General features: G+C 45.4%; 1 protein-coding gene across 1 annotated transcript in view; it reads left to right on the top strand.

Moving 5' to 3' along the window:
* The window catches only part of LOC134803087 (uncharacterized), a 94156-nt gene extending 79531 nt beyond the window's left edge, over nucleotides 1–14625 (top strand). Inside the window, exons 25-27 of the mRNA XM_063775794.1 lie at nucleotides 8824–9042; nucleotides 10725–10847; nucleotides 14302–14625. Of these exons, the coding sequence (XP_063631864.1) occupies nucleotides 8824–9042; nucleotides 10725–10847; nucleotides 14302–14625 (666 nt within the window). The remainder of the gene's footprint in view (nucleotides 1–8823; nucleotides 9043–10724; nucleotides 10848–14301) is intronic.
* Nucleotides 14626–14935: the final 310 nt, after the last annotated feature.

The raw sequence follows: 14935 nt of genomic DNA, 5'->3' as shown, positions 1-14935 counted from the left end.
GCTCCATACATTTACGAAAAGGTACCTTATGGAAATAAATCTAATAATACATCACTACAAAATATCAATCATATTACAGTTTATCTTTTATGAATAGAAAATATTAATTTACATTAAACTGCCCCCAATTTAATTAGTTCTTCGTCATAATAATCTTAAAAAAGACCAATAATTTGTATGTAATGAAAAGGTACCTTGTGGTCAAGTTACATGATGAGGCATGATGATGATGGAACAGTTAGGATAAACTAGGATAGGATATTTTGAGGTTAAGATGGTATAAATCGTCTATTTCTTATCAATAATATATTTCGGTTGCTATTGAAGATAAGCGGCATTGAGGTTCAATGACCTCAGATATTCCATAAGGTAATGCGTCGGGTATTGGCATTTTTCAGCAAACCAATGGCTGATTTACTGCATGCGCCCAAACCAAATGAAGATTATTCTAGTTAAGAAAGACTTGACGCGAGTAACTTTGGTATAATAGCAGTCTACTTGGATTTGTGATGTCGGTCTATGTACGGTTATAATATTTGCGAGGCGCCCCAACCAGAACTGAAATTATCAAATTAGTTTTGCAGAATGCTAATACAGTTCTCTACCAAACTTCTTTTCCCGTATTGGCTAGTTTTTTTGGGAATTTTCAATCTTTTTTCCATAAGGTACCTTTTCTACTAAACTCTGAGACGACATTACTAGGCTTATAACTAACTTATAACAAAAATAAAAACAGGTAAACAAACGTTACGCATTAAGGTTTCAGATCACACAATAAAAAAAAATTGAGCATTTTTTCACCTCTTTACAAAACATTTAATATCTCCGAAACTAGAAACCCTCATAAGGTACCTTTTCCCGTGGAACGTCACATATGTATTATTAATTTATTAAATCAACATAATTATTCAATTATTTTTTTGATATCCGTGTGTTCTTAACTTAGAGTTAATTTGGCAAAATCTTTCCTCGGTGGCTTATTCATGTCACAACGTATTAAATTCAGCGCCATCTGTTAGTTTACCAGGGTACTCAATAGTGGTAGCACATATTTGAAAAAAGTTTGCCCCTCCTTCCTAAGTAGCGCCATAAGATTCAGGGGCAAACTTAAGTCAATCGAGTGTTGTGGCTACCCCCCCTTTTAGGGGTTGAATTTTTATAGCCTATAACCTGGCCGGGGATTTTCTCGACAGATTAGTAAAGTTTTCATCAAAATCCGTTCAGCCGTTTTCACGTGATGCGCGTTCAAATAAACAGACAAACAGATAAACAGATAAACAGACAAACAGACAAAAATTCTAAAAACTTTTGGAACGTGTTCTGTTATCGATTCTAAGTATCCCCAGCCAACTTTTTTTCAAATATCTTCCATGTACAGACTTTCGACCGTCTTCAGCTTTATTATATGTATAGATTGTTTTTTCAGCTGCGATCGGAAACTCAGTACTATGCGTTTTTGCGTTTTCGTTTTTGACATATAACGCGGTTGTCGGCGACGCTGCCGATCCAAATATAAGCCGCTTCATTCTGTACTCTTGTGGAGGAGATGTACGGTCTTCCCCCCTCCAAACGAAACGTAACGCGTCCCGATCTCGCTCTACTATTTCGATCTGCAAAAACATCTCTTTGACGTCGGCTATTACCGCGATTTTTCCTTCGCGGAACCGCACTAATACGCCAAAAAGTGACTCTAACAGGTCGGGGCCGGCTAACAGCGCGCTGTTGAGTGAACGTCCGTATGCTGTAGCAGCCGCGTCCCAAACTAACCGCATTTTACCGCGCTGTGGGTGAAATGTGGGGAAATGAGCTAGGTACCACGTCCGGGGTGAGTCGGGGGGCGGGGGCGAGTTCATTTTCTCCGCGTAACCTTTATCGAGCAAGTTGTTCATATGTTTCGCATATTCGGCTTTCAACTTTACGTCGCGGTCTAGTTTACGTTCTAGACTGAATAGCCGCTTTAACGCTTGCGCTCGGTTATCGGGGAGCTCTTCGTCGTCAGTCCGCCATAACAAGCCCGCTCGATACCGATTCTCCCCCGGTATCTTATTACACGTGGCTTTTAATAAGTCTAGCGCGCGTTGGTCGGGATCGGCCCGAGGCAACTTTTGCGAAACGCCTAACGATTCTATGTCGAAATGCTGTTTCATAAGCTCTAGAGCTTCGTCGTCCGCGGTTTTGGGCCGTGCGTGCCCTACAAAATTTACCGCGGCGCGACGCGTTCGGTCTGGGCCGTGTAGGACCCATCCTAATCTAGTTAGACTCGCGACGGGAAGGTTAGGCGGGCCGTCTATGACTTGCCGAGAAATGATGAGGTGCCAGTTATCTTGGCCTATCACGATAGTAGGTACTGACGTCGGGTAACTTAACTCGTCTGCGATTTTCGACAAATGTTCGCACTTGTCGACTAAGTCACGTGGTACGCCTTGCGAACCTATACCTATATCGCCTATCGTGAGCACCTCCATTAACTCCAAATGTCGGCTACAAAAACCCCTAATCGCGACCTGTAGTGAATACGAATCAGGGTCTGTGACTCTGCCGCCTATTCCTTCAATTTCTAGCGTCTCTCCGCGTACACGAGGCGCGATTTTGTCAGCTGTCTCGTGCAGCATTAAAGTCATTGCCGCGCCTTCATCGAGTAGCGCGAGGGTTTGTACGGTACCTAAAGGTCCCGACACCTCCACAGGCATGACTTTAAGATACGTTTGCGGGAGTCTAATATTGTTTACAGATACGGCCGGCGTACTGTTACCGTTCGCGGGCGCGGCCGCGTTCAGTCCGTGTAACAGCTTACTGTGTCCGGCTTCGCACTGATTTACACCGCACGCGACGTATTTACACTTAAACGGCCTACGGTGATTCACGTCCAAACATCTGTAGCACAATCTAGCACCCTTCACCAGATCCCATCGCTCAGATATCGTCGCGGCTAAAAACTTTGAGCACGCACTGACTTTGTGCTCGTTCCCGCTCTTACAAATGGCGCACGTGCTGCGCGAGACAGGGACGGACGATACCTGCTGTTTGGGTCTAGCTCCGGTTGACGCGGGTTTTTTTTTATTGTTATTTTCGCGTGGTTTTACTTGTGCGACAGTATGTTTACTACGCGATCTACTCTCCGTATCGCGTGGGTAATCTTCGTGGAAATCCGACTCCGAGCCCGTGCTACAGTCGCGGGAGAACGCGGGGACGCGAGATCTAGAGGGAGCGTTGCTCGACCGCCTAGGTTCGTGTTCAAAAGATACCGTGTTCACTACAGCTCGCGATCTAGTAGCCGGTCTGCGGTTTACGCGTTTGGCTGCAGTACTAATATCGTTGAGAAACTCAGATAAAGCGGCTAAGCCGGGAGTTTCCGAATTAGTCTGCCTATATTTGGCCCATTCGTAACGCACTATCAAATTTAATTTGTCCACTATTTTGTTCACTAGTTCAGGCGCGTGCAAATATTTTTCTTGACGCAATGATTTTACGGTGGCGACGGCGTTCGCGATATGCGCGGCAAACGACGAGATATTAGCATTGTCTTCCGACAAACGCGGCATGCGTTTGATATTATGCAGCTCCGTAAGTACAATTTCCTCGGGGTCGCCAAATTGCCGTTCTAGCGCTTCCATAATTTCGTATGGATCCTGAACAGTGTACATGATCGATTTTACGGCCGTCCGGGCCTCGCCTTTAAGCGCGCGTCTGATTCTACTGACATTATTGACGGCACTAAACATGGGCGACGTGTCCTCGAACTCCGCTCTAAACGATATCCATTCGGTGATATCTCCGCCGAACGGGGGTAACTCAGGCGGCTTGTGATACATCGGCGGGTAGGTACCGTGTGGTACCTCTAAATATCGCGGTTGCGGTTTGCTGGCCCGGTCGGGCGCGGCGCGCGGCGCGGTCTCTTTCGGCGGCGGGATTTTTACGTTTTTACGCGCGATCTCGCGCTGTAGCGTCGCTTGTCGTTCTACCCAACTTCTAGTTCGTACCTCGGCCTCGGACTCGACACTGCCGCCGTCAGACTGCGCCTTAACTTGGGCAATCTGCAGCATTAACTTGGCAGTATCGGACTCTGCTTTGGCTACGACTAGAGCGGCTTTACGAACCTCGAGCTCTGCTAACAGCACGGTTAATTCACTATCGCGGTCCCTACTTACCGATTCGCGAACAGACCTAACTGACTCGCGAACAGACGGCGCTCGCGGCGGCGGCGCAACAACGGGTGGCACTAAAGTATTCGACCGACTGCGAACTACCACTGTATCGTTATGACGCTCGTCTGAGTGTACCGACTCATTTTCTTTCTCATCACTAGTTTTCTGGTCGCCACTGGTGCCTTTGCTCCACGTATTGGTCGCGCCGGACGTAGTATTGCCGGACGAGGGCGTAGGCGTGGGGACAGGCAGGTCCCGTTTGCGTGAGCGTAGTGATCTTCCGTCTTGTGACATCTTCTTCTTTCTTGATTTTTACGCACACAACACAACACAACACTTGACACACGCGGGGGGTCCCTAACTATATACAAATTTACCTGCCTAACGCCTATGCTCTGACGCTACCGAGCGCAGCGTCAGTGCCCCTAAGCGTGGATCCCTCGGTGCACTGAATCTCCCGCAATGGCTAAAGTGCAAGGCCTAGAGCGTTCGAAAACAGTGTGATGGTATCACCATGTGACACATGCAACTAAAGTTGCCAGGACACGTGAGTGGAGGCGAACCTACAACACTGCACGGTCCACCGGCAAGCCGGTAATGGTGGGTTACGGAAAAGGTTGGTAGATAGGGTCTGAGCCGAAGCGAACTTCGGGGGCTCAGCGCGTTCGTTTTTCTTATTTCTTTGTTCTCCTGAATTAAGTATAGTTTTACTTAAAATTCAGCGCGTACTTGTTTCTTTCTTCATTCGGCAAACGAAGGACCATAATGTCGAGCGTAGTTACTGTGGGGCTCGCAGATTCCGAAGTCAGGAACTCGTACACGATGGCTGGAACGCGCTGGCTGGCTGCTGCAGATTACCTCCAGATTACCGCACCATTACCGGGGCTGTGTAGGGTGTTTAATGAAAACACATTTGTTGATTTATAAGAAAACTTTGGAGAGTGTTGGGAGGCTGGTGCCTCTGTGGCTATTGATGAGTGAGTGACAAGCAGCTCGTGTGCTTCTTTCATGCCTCCCGAAGGGAGGCATGAGATGCCTTTCCATCCCTTTTGGGGATTTTTGGCGGTCTCTAATCGCCACCCGTAACTACGGGTGGGTCTATTTTGTGCCCTTTTTCTAAGGGCGGGGGCTTCGTGGCCGTAACTAGCCATTTGGCCTGTCATGGCTTTTTTTCTTTTTTTTTTCATTTTCTCTGTCTGTCTGTGGCTACTTGGACTGCGGGATCCTTAGCCACTGTCTGGCGTGTCTACTTCTCTCGCCAGTGCTCTAGGGAGCTGGCGAGATCGGCGGCGGTTATCCGGCGGGCGTGTGTGCAGCGGCGCGATGCCCTGTAGGTGTTGGTGTCTGGAGTGGTCGGCGCGCTCGAACATTCTCGACGATAGGTGGCTCACGAAGGCGTCCAGGCTCTGCCATTTCAGGCCTCGCTGAATATCTACGTTTCGCACGTAGCGGGGGGCATTGACTATGGTGCGCAGCGCCGCATTCTCCTGCGCACGCAGTCTTTTCTTGTGTGTTTCAGCCACCAGGAGTGACAAGCACCCAGGGTGGGCGCGTATATATAGGCGCGCTCGGCGCGATCCCCACCGTGGGTACTTTAGGCCACGCCTACTCAAGGCGTGGGTGTTACGTGCAGAGTGAGAAATTGTTTTATTCATCCAATAAGCTTAGTCTATTACATATTGTTCGTAATTAAGGGAAAAGGGTATGCAATTTATTGGGGAACAATTTACACTTAAAATTATACACATAACATAATAAAATTAATAAAAAATGGACACAAGTTACATAATAAAATAAACACACAAAAGTAGATCAACATAATATAAGAACGATTAAAACTAAACATGTATGATTAAAAACTAGCTATACACGACAATGTACCTATGGGTATTAAAAGATAAATATTTAACTACAAGAAAGAAAATATATATATATCACTTCTTCTGCAAATTATTTTGTACAGTTCCACACAACAATTTTGTTTATTCTAATAAATTTTACATAAAATAAAATGACCCAGTAATGGGCACCATAATAGTAATGTTTAACCTTTTCGACGCCATGTCAAACACAAAAGCTGTCACGCGGACGCCACGTCACCGAAGTGTCAAAACCATAGAAGGTAGGATCGTATAGAAGTGGTATACGCGTGCCTCCGTGAGGGACAAAACATGCTCAAATGCGACACTGTGATTGGTCGAATTTATTTGTTGCCCACCATTATCCATACCAAAAAGAATAGATAGTATAGAGGGGTCCTGTCATTGTAAATTTTGTAGTCACTGTAAATTTACTGCCATCTATCGACACACGACTAAAACTCAAAATGAAAACGTATAAAGTTATCAAAAAATGTATATATGGATAAATGATTTTATTATTTTATATCATTTTGATCCATGTTCATTCACTGATATCTATGTGTTAAAATTGTTAAATATGAAACGGTGTCGTCACGCCATCTAGCCGAGGATAGGCTAAAGGTGTGTGCGGCATCTATTCGAGAATGACTTTTACTTGAATTCCGAGGCACGTTTTTTCCTTAGACTTTATTCGTCTTATACGAAGTTACATATGTCTTTGTCCATACTAAAAAAAGGTGGGGAACAAAAAATATGTGAGACTGTGATAAGGACAAACAATAATAGCGCTTTCTCTGCTACTCCTACTGAAAGATACGTCAGACTATCCCGTTCTGTCAGTTATCCCCACTACTCATGCCCAATCCAGTTTAATACTAGATTTATGGTCAAAACTGAAATTGAACTTTATATAACTGCATAATTATATGCATGTAGGTCTATGTTGCTCTGTGGTTTGTGACCGATTAATCAGTCTTTGGCGTTAAACCTGCGGTGCGGATATAGAGTCTGGCTACTGAAATATTACACAAATTTTTGGCGGAAAATTCCAAAAATCTGGGACTGTTCACACTTTGCGTAGTAGGAATTACAGTTTTGATACTAGAAAAGTATTTTTGATTTTCTGTGCACATGTAAGGTACCTAAGACAATAAGTTAAATATACGTTGACGTGCACTCAAAGTCAGCTCACATAATTTCTACCACTATTTAAAAAAGTACAGTCAACCACAAACAGGACAAACATAATATGGTTACGTTCCAATGTATTGATTTTATTCATATTTTCCATAACTTCTAGTTTATCCGTTTATTTACACACTTGTCCTGTTTATGAGATTCAGGTATTCATTTCACGTAAGTAAGGCTAATTTGAGCCTGGGGTCCGCTGGGCAACTAATCCCAAGAATTGGCGTAGGCACTAGTTTTAATAATATTAATTATATAATTTTTAAGTTTGTATGAATATTCCTAAGAATACTGAAGTTGATTTCAATCTCACTGGCAGTCATTTAACCCACAAATAAGAGTAGAAGAAACTTTAAATAGCTCATTGATTGTCTTTGTGTTTTCAATGTGTATGGTAAGAAAATGTCCAAAATGATTGTGAATAAATGTTACTTTTTGATATCGCTGTTTAATTTATTTTATCTACATTTTAATAATAACTACATATTTGTAAATATATTTTCGATCTGCGAAAAGTCATATATAAAGTAAATCAATAGACATGACAAATAATGTAAACGTTTTGAGGCCTACCATGATTTATTTATGTACAGTTTATACAGGATGGCCCATTTAGATCGGTCAATATGGGAAAATCTGAAACTATAAGACATACGAAGATCTCTTCCTAGGAACCATGTCATCGATTTTAGTAACAAGAAAAACTGCATTGATATACGTTTAAAAAAATGCATGTAATTTTACATACATACATTATACATTTGTATTGAAATAAATGATGGTCATTTCGAAAACTTAACAATTCATTTCGGGAATCATGTTTGATAGTAACATTTACTGCTTAAGACCTACACAATTGATATCTAAAAAGAAATAGTGTTAGTTTTATTTTTCAAAACATCCGGGTTCGATTCCCGAGCTGAGTACACATTTTATTTAAATGTATGAATGCAGTTTTTCTTGTTACTATTTAAAATCGGTGACATGGTTCCTAAGAAGAGATCGTCGTATGTCTTATTCTTATAGTTTCAGATTTTCCCATACTGACCGATCTACATGGGCCACCTTGTATACTTAAACCCTTTATAATTTAAGGTCATAGAGTAGATATTTACTGAGAGGGTCGAATGGATTGGATATTTACTGAGAGGGTCGAATGGATTGGATATTTACTGAGAGGGTCGAATGGATTGGATATTTACTGAGAGGGTCGAATGGATTGGATATTTACTGAGAGGGTCGAATGGATTGGATATTTACTGAGAGGGTCGAATGGATGGGATATTTACTGAGAGGGTCGAATGGATACGATATTTACTGAGAGGGTCGAATGTATTTACCCGAGTTTAAAGATAAGCGACACAATTGTCAAACAACGACTAACGTCGGACCACGCTATGTTTTCATACCAAGTGCTACGTCTGGTACCATGGAGCTTACTCGGATATGTATGCATTCCTACTGCCAAGTCTGTGCATAGATAGTGTTAGTATGTTAGTGTGATCAGTGTCTACGGGTCTGTTCAGCGCCATCTACTTCAGCTGTGAAATTGGAAGTACAAAATTGCCTCCACAATATTTGTTTCAAGTTCATTCCATAAGAATATTCATGTTTGATATGTTTACCAGCCGGAGGCAGCGACGGGCTCCGAGGCGGAGGCGGACGCGGACGCGGAGGCGGATGCGGGGGCGGGCAGCGACGCGGAGTCGGAGGCGGCGCGGGAGCGGGCGGCGCGCGCGCAGGCCTCCATCAAGGAGCGAGAGAGAGAGGTGCAGCGCGCGCTGGCGACCAGTCTGCGAGACAGGGACAAGGAGAGGGAGTATCATAAGAGGGACGAGGCGGTGCAGGTTCGTTGATAATGTCGAGTGTGGTAGTCCATTACGGAACAGTTTAGCATTAGGAAATGTGGAGTGGAAATTGGGTACCTGATGATTCTCCGAGAAACTTTTAGCAGATTGTCGATTCGCCGACAACGATTTTAACGACAACGAGTTAATCAATTTTTAACCTAAATGTGAACAAAAGCATAGGTAGGTATATTGTATTATAGATTTTAATTTTATGGTCATTTGTGTACAGTCGACGTCAACGATATGTTCACACATTTTGCCTTATTACGAAGTAGTAAAGTGCAAAAGTGTAAACATATCTTTGACGTCGACTGTACCTACGTGAAAATTAGTAGATAATGAAATGTATCTAGAAAACCATGTTTATCAGACTCAAACTAAAATAGTCATGTCCTAGTCTAGTTATAAATTAGAGATAAGTTCTGCTAGTCAATATTAATGCCAAATGAACATTCGACCTATTGTGTTTCGACCAATGGTTTCTCGGGTAATTACAATGACAGTTATTAATGTTCTGCTTATTGACTACTCTCGCAAACGACTATTAAGCGTAACGAGATTCGGCCAATCGTTACTCTGCCAAACAACCAGTCTGCGAATCGTTGTCGGCGAAACAAAAATCGGCGTAATTTTTTTCGGAATATCAATAGGGCACCATAATATAGTACATTGTGCAACGTGGGGGGGTAAGTGGAATATTGTACGAGAGTCTGTTATATTCACGGCAGCCGTAGGCTGGAGTGAATTAAAGACTCGAGTAACAATATTCTTACCCCCGGAGTTACACACAATGTTTTTCATCACACTTGCGAAGAAAAAACTAAATTTTAGTGAAATCATTCTTCGTCCGCCATATTGAATTTTTTTGGCAGTGTAGGCATCGAAGGCACAGAGCCATCGACATTCAGCCACAATTGAAAATTGTGTAAAAATATAAAAATATAATTGTGAATAAACGGCTAACAAATTAATCAAATTAAATATTTTTAAGCATACACAAAAATGTTAAATAATAAACGTCGGTATTTTTCAAGTAAAACTCCTTTATACCGTAACTTTAAACAAAGTATTTTACGTATAACCTACATGGTTCGTATGAGTGAATGATATATGTAATTTAAAAAAACATATGATTCCCTACGGAGTTATAACTTTTTTTCACAATCCATAACTCCCGCGGGAACAATATAGGCCTTTTTACTTCAGTACACCTGCATGAAATAAGGTGTTTTTCGAGCAAGTGTGATGATAATAAATAACCGACCGACCGGTCTGGCCTAGTGGGTAGTGACCCTGCCTGCGAAGCCGATGGTCCTGGGTTCGAATCCCGGTAAGGGCATTTATTTGTGTGATGAACAAATATTTGTGTTCATCACTAATGGGCGGACGACGGATGCAATATACGTCAAAATCATGTCAATCGATATACATACGTAATTAAAATTGGTTTAAATAAGGCAACATGATTTTGACGTATGTTGCATCCGTCGTCCGCCCATTAGTGATGAACACAAATATTTGTTCCTGAGTCCTGCGTGTTTTCTATGTATATAAGTATGTATATCGTACCCTAGCACGCATAGAGTACAAGCTATGTTTAATTTGGGGGCTAGGTTGATCTGTGCAAGATGTTCCCCGTAATATTTATGTTTATATATATTAAATGCCCTTCTGTCCAGCACTTCAACGCGCTGCTGGCGGACCTGGTCCGCAACCCGGACCTGGCGTGGCGCGAGGCCAAGAAGCAGCTCAAGAAGGACCACCGCTACACCGCCGCCGAGCTGCTCACCAAAGAAGACAAGGTTAGTATCTACAGGGGGGGGGGGACACTCCTCCCCTCGGCCGAACTCGGCAACCCGGACCTGGCGTGGCGCGAGGCCAAGAAGCAGCTCAAGAAGGACCACCGCTACACCGCCGCCGAGCTGCTCACCAAAGAGGACAAGGTTAGTATCTGCAGGGGGGGGGACACTCCTCCCCTCGGCCGAACTCGGCAACCCGGACCTGGCGTGGCGCGAGGCCAAGAAGCAGCTCAAGAAGGACCACCGCTACACCGCCGCCGAGCTGCTCACCAAAGAGGACAAGGTTAGTATCTGCAGGGGGGGGGGGGGGGGACACACCTCCCCACGGCCGAACTCGGCAACCCGGACCTGGCGTGGCGCGAGGCCAAGAAGCAGCTCAAGAAGGACCACCGCTACACCGCCGCCGAGCTGCTCACCAAAGAGGACAAGGTTAGTATCTGCAGGGGGGGGGGGGGACACTCCTCCCCTCGGCCGAACTCGGCAACCCGGACCTGGCGTGGCGCGAGGCCAAGAAGCAGCTCAAGAAGGACCACCGCTACACCGCCGCCGAGCTGCTCACCAAAGAGGACAAGGTTAGTATCTGCAGGGGGGGGGACACTCCTCCCCTCGGCCGAACTCGGCAACCCGGACCTGGCGTGGCGCGAGGCCAAGAAGCAGCTCAAGAAGGACCACCGCTACACCGCCGCCGAGCTGCTCACCAAAGAGGACAAGGTTAGTATCTGCAGGGGGGGGGGGGGGGGGGGACACTCCTCCCCTCGGCCGAACTCGGCAACCCGGACCTGGCGTGGCGCGAGGCCAAGAAGCAGCTCAAGAAGGACCACCGCTACACCGCCGCCGAGCTGCTCACCAAAGAAGACAAGTTTTGACAAACCTAAATAGCCGAAAGGGATAGTGCCGTACATTAGAAAGGGGCAGCATGATTTGTCCCTGAACCGCTGTCAAACTTCGGTTTTGTAGGCAGTTTCCCTTCTGTACGGTAGTACTATTATTTATTCTGTAGTATTTCGGGGATATTCCACCTGTCCGATATCTTTGTCCAATAGGGAATATTAGGCGAAGCTCTGCGTAGGTGGCACCACTAGCACATACAGTAAACAAACCTCATTGACATCGTCAATGACACATCATGCGTCACTAGGTCAATCACATGGCCTACCGTGAAACACGACAATCGAAACTTCGGTTTCTGCTTCTCTATCACTCTTGCTTATTCGATCGATAGAGAGGCAGATAAAACAATTTCGATTTTCGCGTTTCGCGGTAGGCCACCTGTAAACAAACTTGGTGCATCAATGTCATAGGGAAAACTTGTCAAAAAACTGTTTAACCTTTTGAACGCCACAGACGGCAATTTACGTCAACGCAAATTCGTGACAACGACGCCAAAGACGGCATTTGACGTCGATCGTTTTTTGATGAAAATGTACTGAAAAACACCCCACTTTCAGGTTGGCATTATTTATTCACAAAACTAAATTTTACCCCCGTGGCGTCAGTGGCACGGCAAATGGATGCGCCGTTTGGCGTTCAAAAGGTTAAGGCCTAGTATGTATAAGTTACTCTATGGTTTACTAAACAAATTAGTGCTGCACTCTGGCGGCAGAACATTGCAGTAACACTCCCTATTTGTTTTGCTAGCAAGCGTCTGTTTACTGGCCGAGTCGTATGTGTTGATTGATTTCATATGTCGACCGGTTTGGCCTTGTGGGTAGTGACTAGTGACCCTGCCTATGAAGCCGATGGTCCCGGGTTACAATCCCGTTAAGGGCATTTATTTGTGTGATGAGATATTTGTTCCTAGGTCATGGGTGTTTTCTACATATGTATGTACCACTCTCTCTGTAAGCATACTTGCGACATAAAAAAAAAACAAAATCTATGGTACTATATTTATAAGCGGTTAAACATGGTGCTCGAATAGCTTTTTCAAATGTCAAGTTTAAAAAATAAAAAAGGCGGCAATTTAAACATTTTTATTACTTGATTGCTTAGTAGTTATTTTAATTATATTTTCTTACATTGTTTGAGAAAAGCACTATACAATCCTTGACCGGAAAAGGGATTGCAAGACTCGCTTTATTCGGCCTCGTCTACGACTCGGCCGTCTACCGCAATCTCGGTTGTCTATTGTTTGTCCGAAAATTATATAAAATAATACTCATATGCCCGAATTTTACTTGCCCGAATTTCATTTGCCCGAATTGTTTGTTTACCATAAAAATGATGTGACATACTCTTTGTTTACCCGATTATTAGATTCCAGAACGTACGAGTGCCATACGTGTTGTTGTCCATATTATTAATTGTAATAATATTATTTAATAGAATATTTAAACGCCATACTAAATATGGTTTTTCCCCGAATCCATGCATGCAAACAATGCATTTACTCACTATATTCCTGTAGGCGCTCTAAAAATATTTATAAACTTGTAATCATTAAACATGTGGTGGGTATGCATTACATTTCGTAGGCGATATTAATTGACATTGATATGTGCTTGGTGCAATAGTTCGCTGTTGAGTCTCCGCTCCGCTTCGCTTCGCTCCCGCCTTAGACTTCTGAACCTAACCTATTCGAGTCGGAGTGCCCCGGAAAGTCTTGCTTGCTCGCTTCGCTCGCTCGCTTGTTCGCAGTTCTAACCTAACCTAACCTACTTTCTGGTAGCCGTTTTATTTTGTAAAAAGAGCCAGAGCAAGGCGCGCAAAAAAAAAGACCTAACATCGAAGTCTAAGGCGGGAGCTCCGCTTCGCTTCGCTCCCGCCTTAGACTTCTGAACCTAACCTATCCGAGTCGGAGTGCCCTGGAAAGTCTTGCTCGCTCGCTTCGCTCGCTCGCTTGTTCGCAGTTCTAACCTAACCTTACCTACTTTCTGGTAGCCGTTTTATTTTGTAAAAAGAGCCGGAGCAAGGCGCGCAAAAAAAAAGACCTAACATCGAAGTCTAAGGCGGGAGCTCCGCTTCGCTTCGCTCCCGCCTTAGACTTCTGAACCTAACCTATCCGAGTCGGAGTGCCCCGGAAAGTCTTGCTCGCTCGCTTCGCTCGCTCGCTTGTTCGCAGTTCTAACCTAACCTAACCTACTTTCTGGTAGCCGTTTTATTTTGTAGGAGGTCACAGTTCTAACCTAACCTAACCTACTTTCTGGGAAGCAATTTGAATGGCAAATTATATTATGGCTAGTGATAATTATGGCTTACAATGATGATGACAAATGATATTATTGAAATTGATTTTATGGGAAACAATGTTTCTGGCACGTGACTAATATAGTAAACAATAAGTATTGCATATGTATATTATGGGAAACAATATAATGGCTGTTGACTATAATGGCAAATGAAATTATGGCAAATGAAATTCTGGCAAGTGGGTGTATACCCGCAATCTCGTCCTGCAATCCCTTACTTCACGGCCTCTTCAGTAATGTACTATAGAACACTGTTATATTTATACCAGGAGCGCCTATTCGCTTCGCACACCAGCACGCTGGCGACGCGACGGCGCGACAAGCTGCGCGCGCTGCTCACGGAGCTGGGCGTGGCGCCCACCGCGCACTGGCGCGACGTGCGCGCGCGCCTGCGCGCCGAGCCCACCGCGCCCGTCTACACCAGCGCGGACAAGGTAACACACACTAGCACACTGGCGGCGCGACAAGCTGCGCGCGCTGCTCACGGAGCTGGGCGTGGCGCCCACCGCGCACTGGCGCGACGTGCGCGCGCGCCTGCGCGCCGAGCCCACCGCGCCCGTCTACACCAGCGCGGACAAGGTAACACACACTAGCACACTGGCGGCGCGACAAGCTGCGCGCGCTGCTCACGGAGCTGGGCGTGGCGCCCACCGCGCACTGGCGCGACGTGCGCGCGCGCCTGCGCGCCGAGCCCACCGCGCCCGTCTACACCAGCGCGGACAAGGTAACACACACTAGCACACTGGCGGCGCGACAAGCTGCGCGCGCTGCTCACGGAGCTGGGCGTGGCGCCCACCGCGCACTGGCGCGACGTGCGCGCGCGCCTGCGCGCCGAGCCCACCGCGCCCGTCTACACCAGCGCGGACAAGGTAACACACACTAGCACACTGGCGGCGCGACAAG

This window comes from Cydia splendana, chromosome 26, assembly GCF_910591565.1.
Source record: "Cydia splendana chromosome 26, ilCydSple1.2, whole genome shotgun sequence".
Lineage (NCBI taxonomy): Eukaryota > Metazoa > Arthropoda > Insecta > Lepidoptera > Tortricidae > Cydia > Cydia splendana.
The sequence above is the reverse complement of the archived record's forward strand: the minus strand, read 5'-3'. Positions and strand labels throughout refer to the sequence as shown.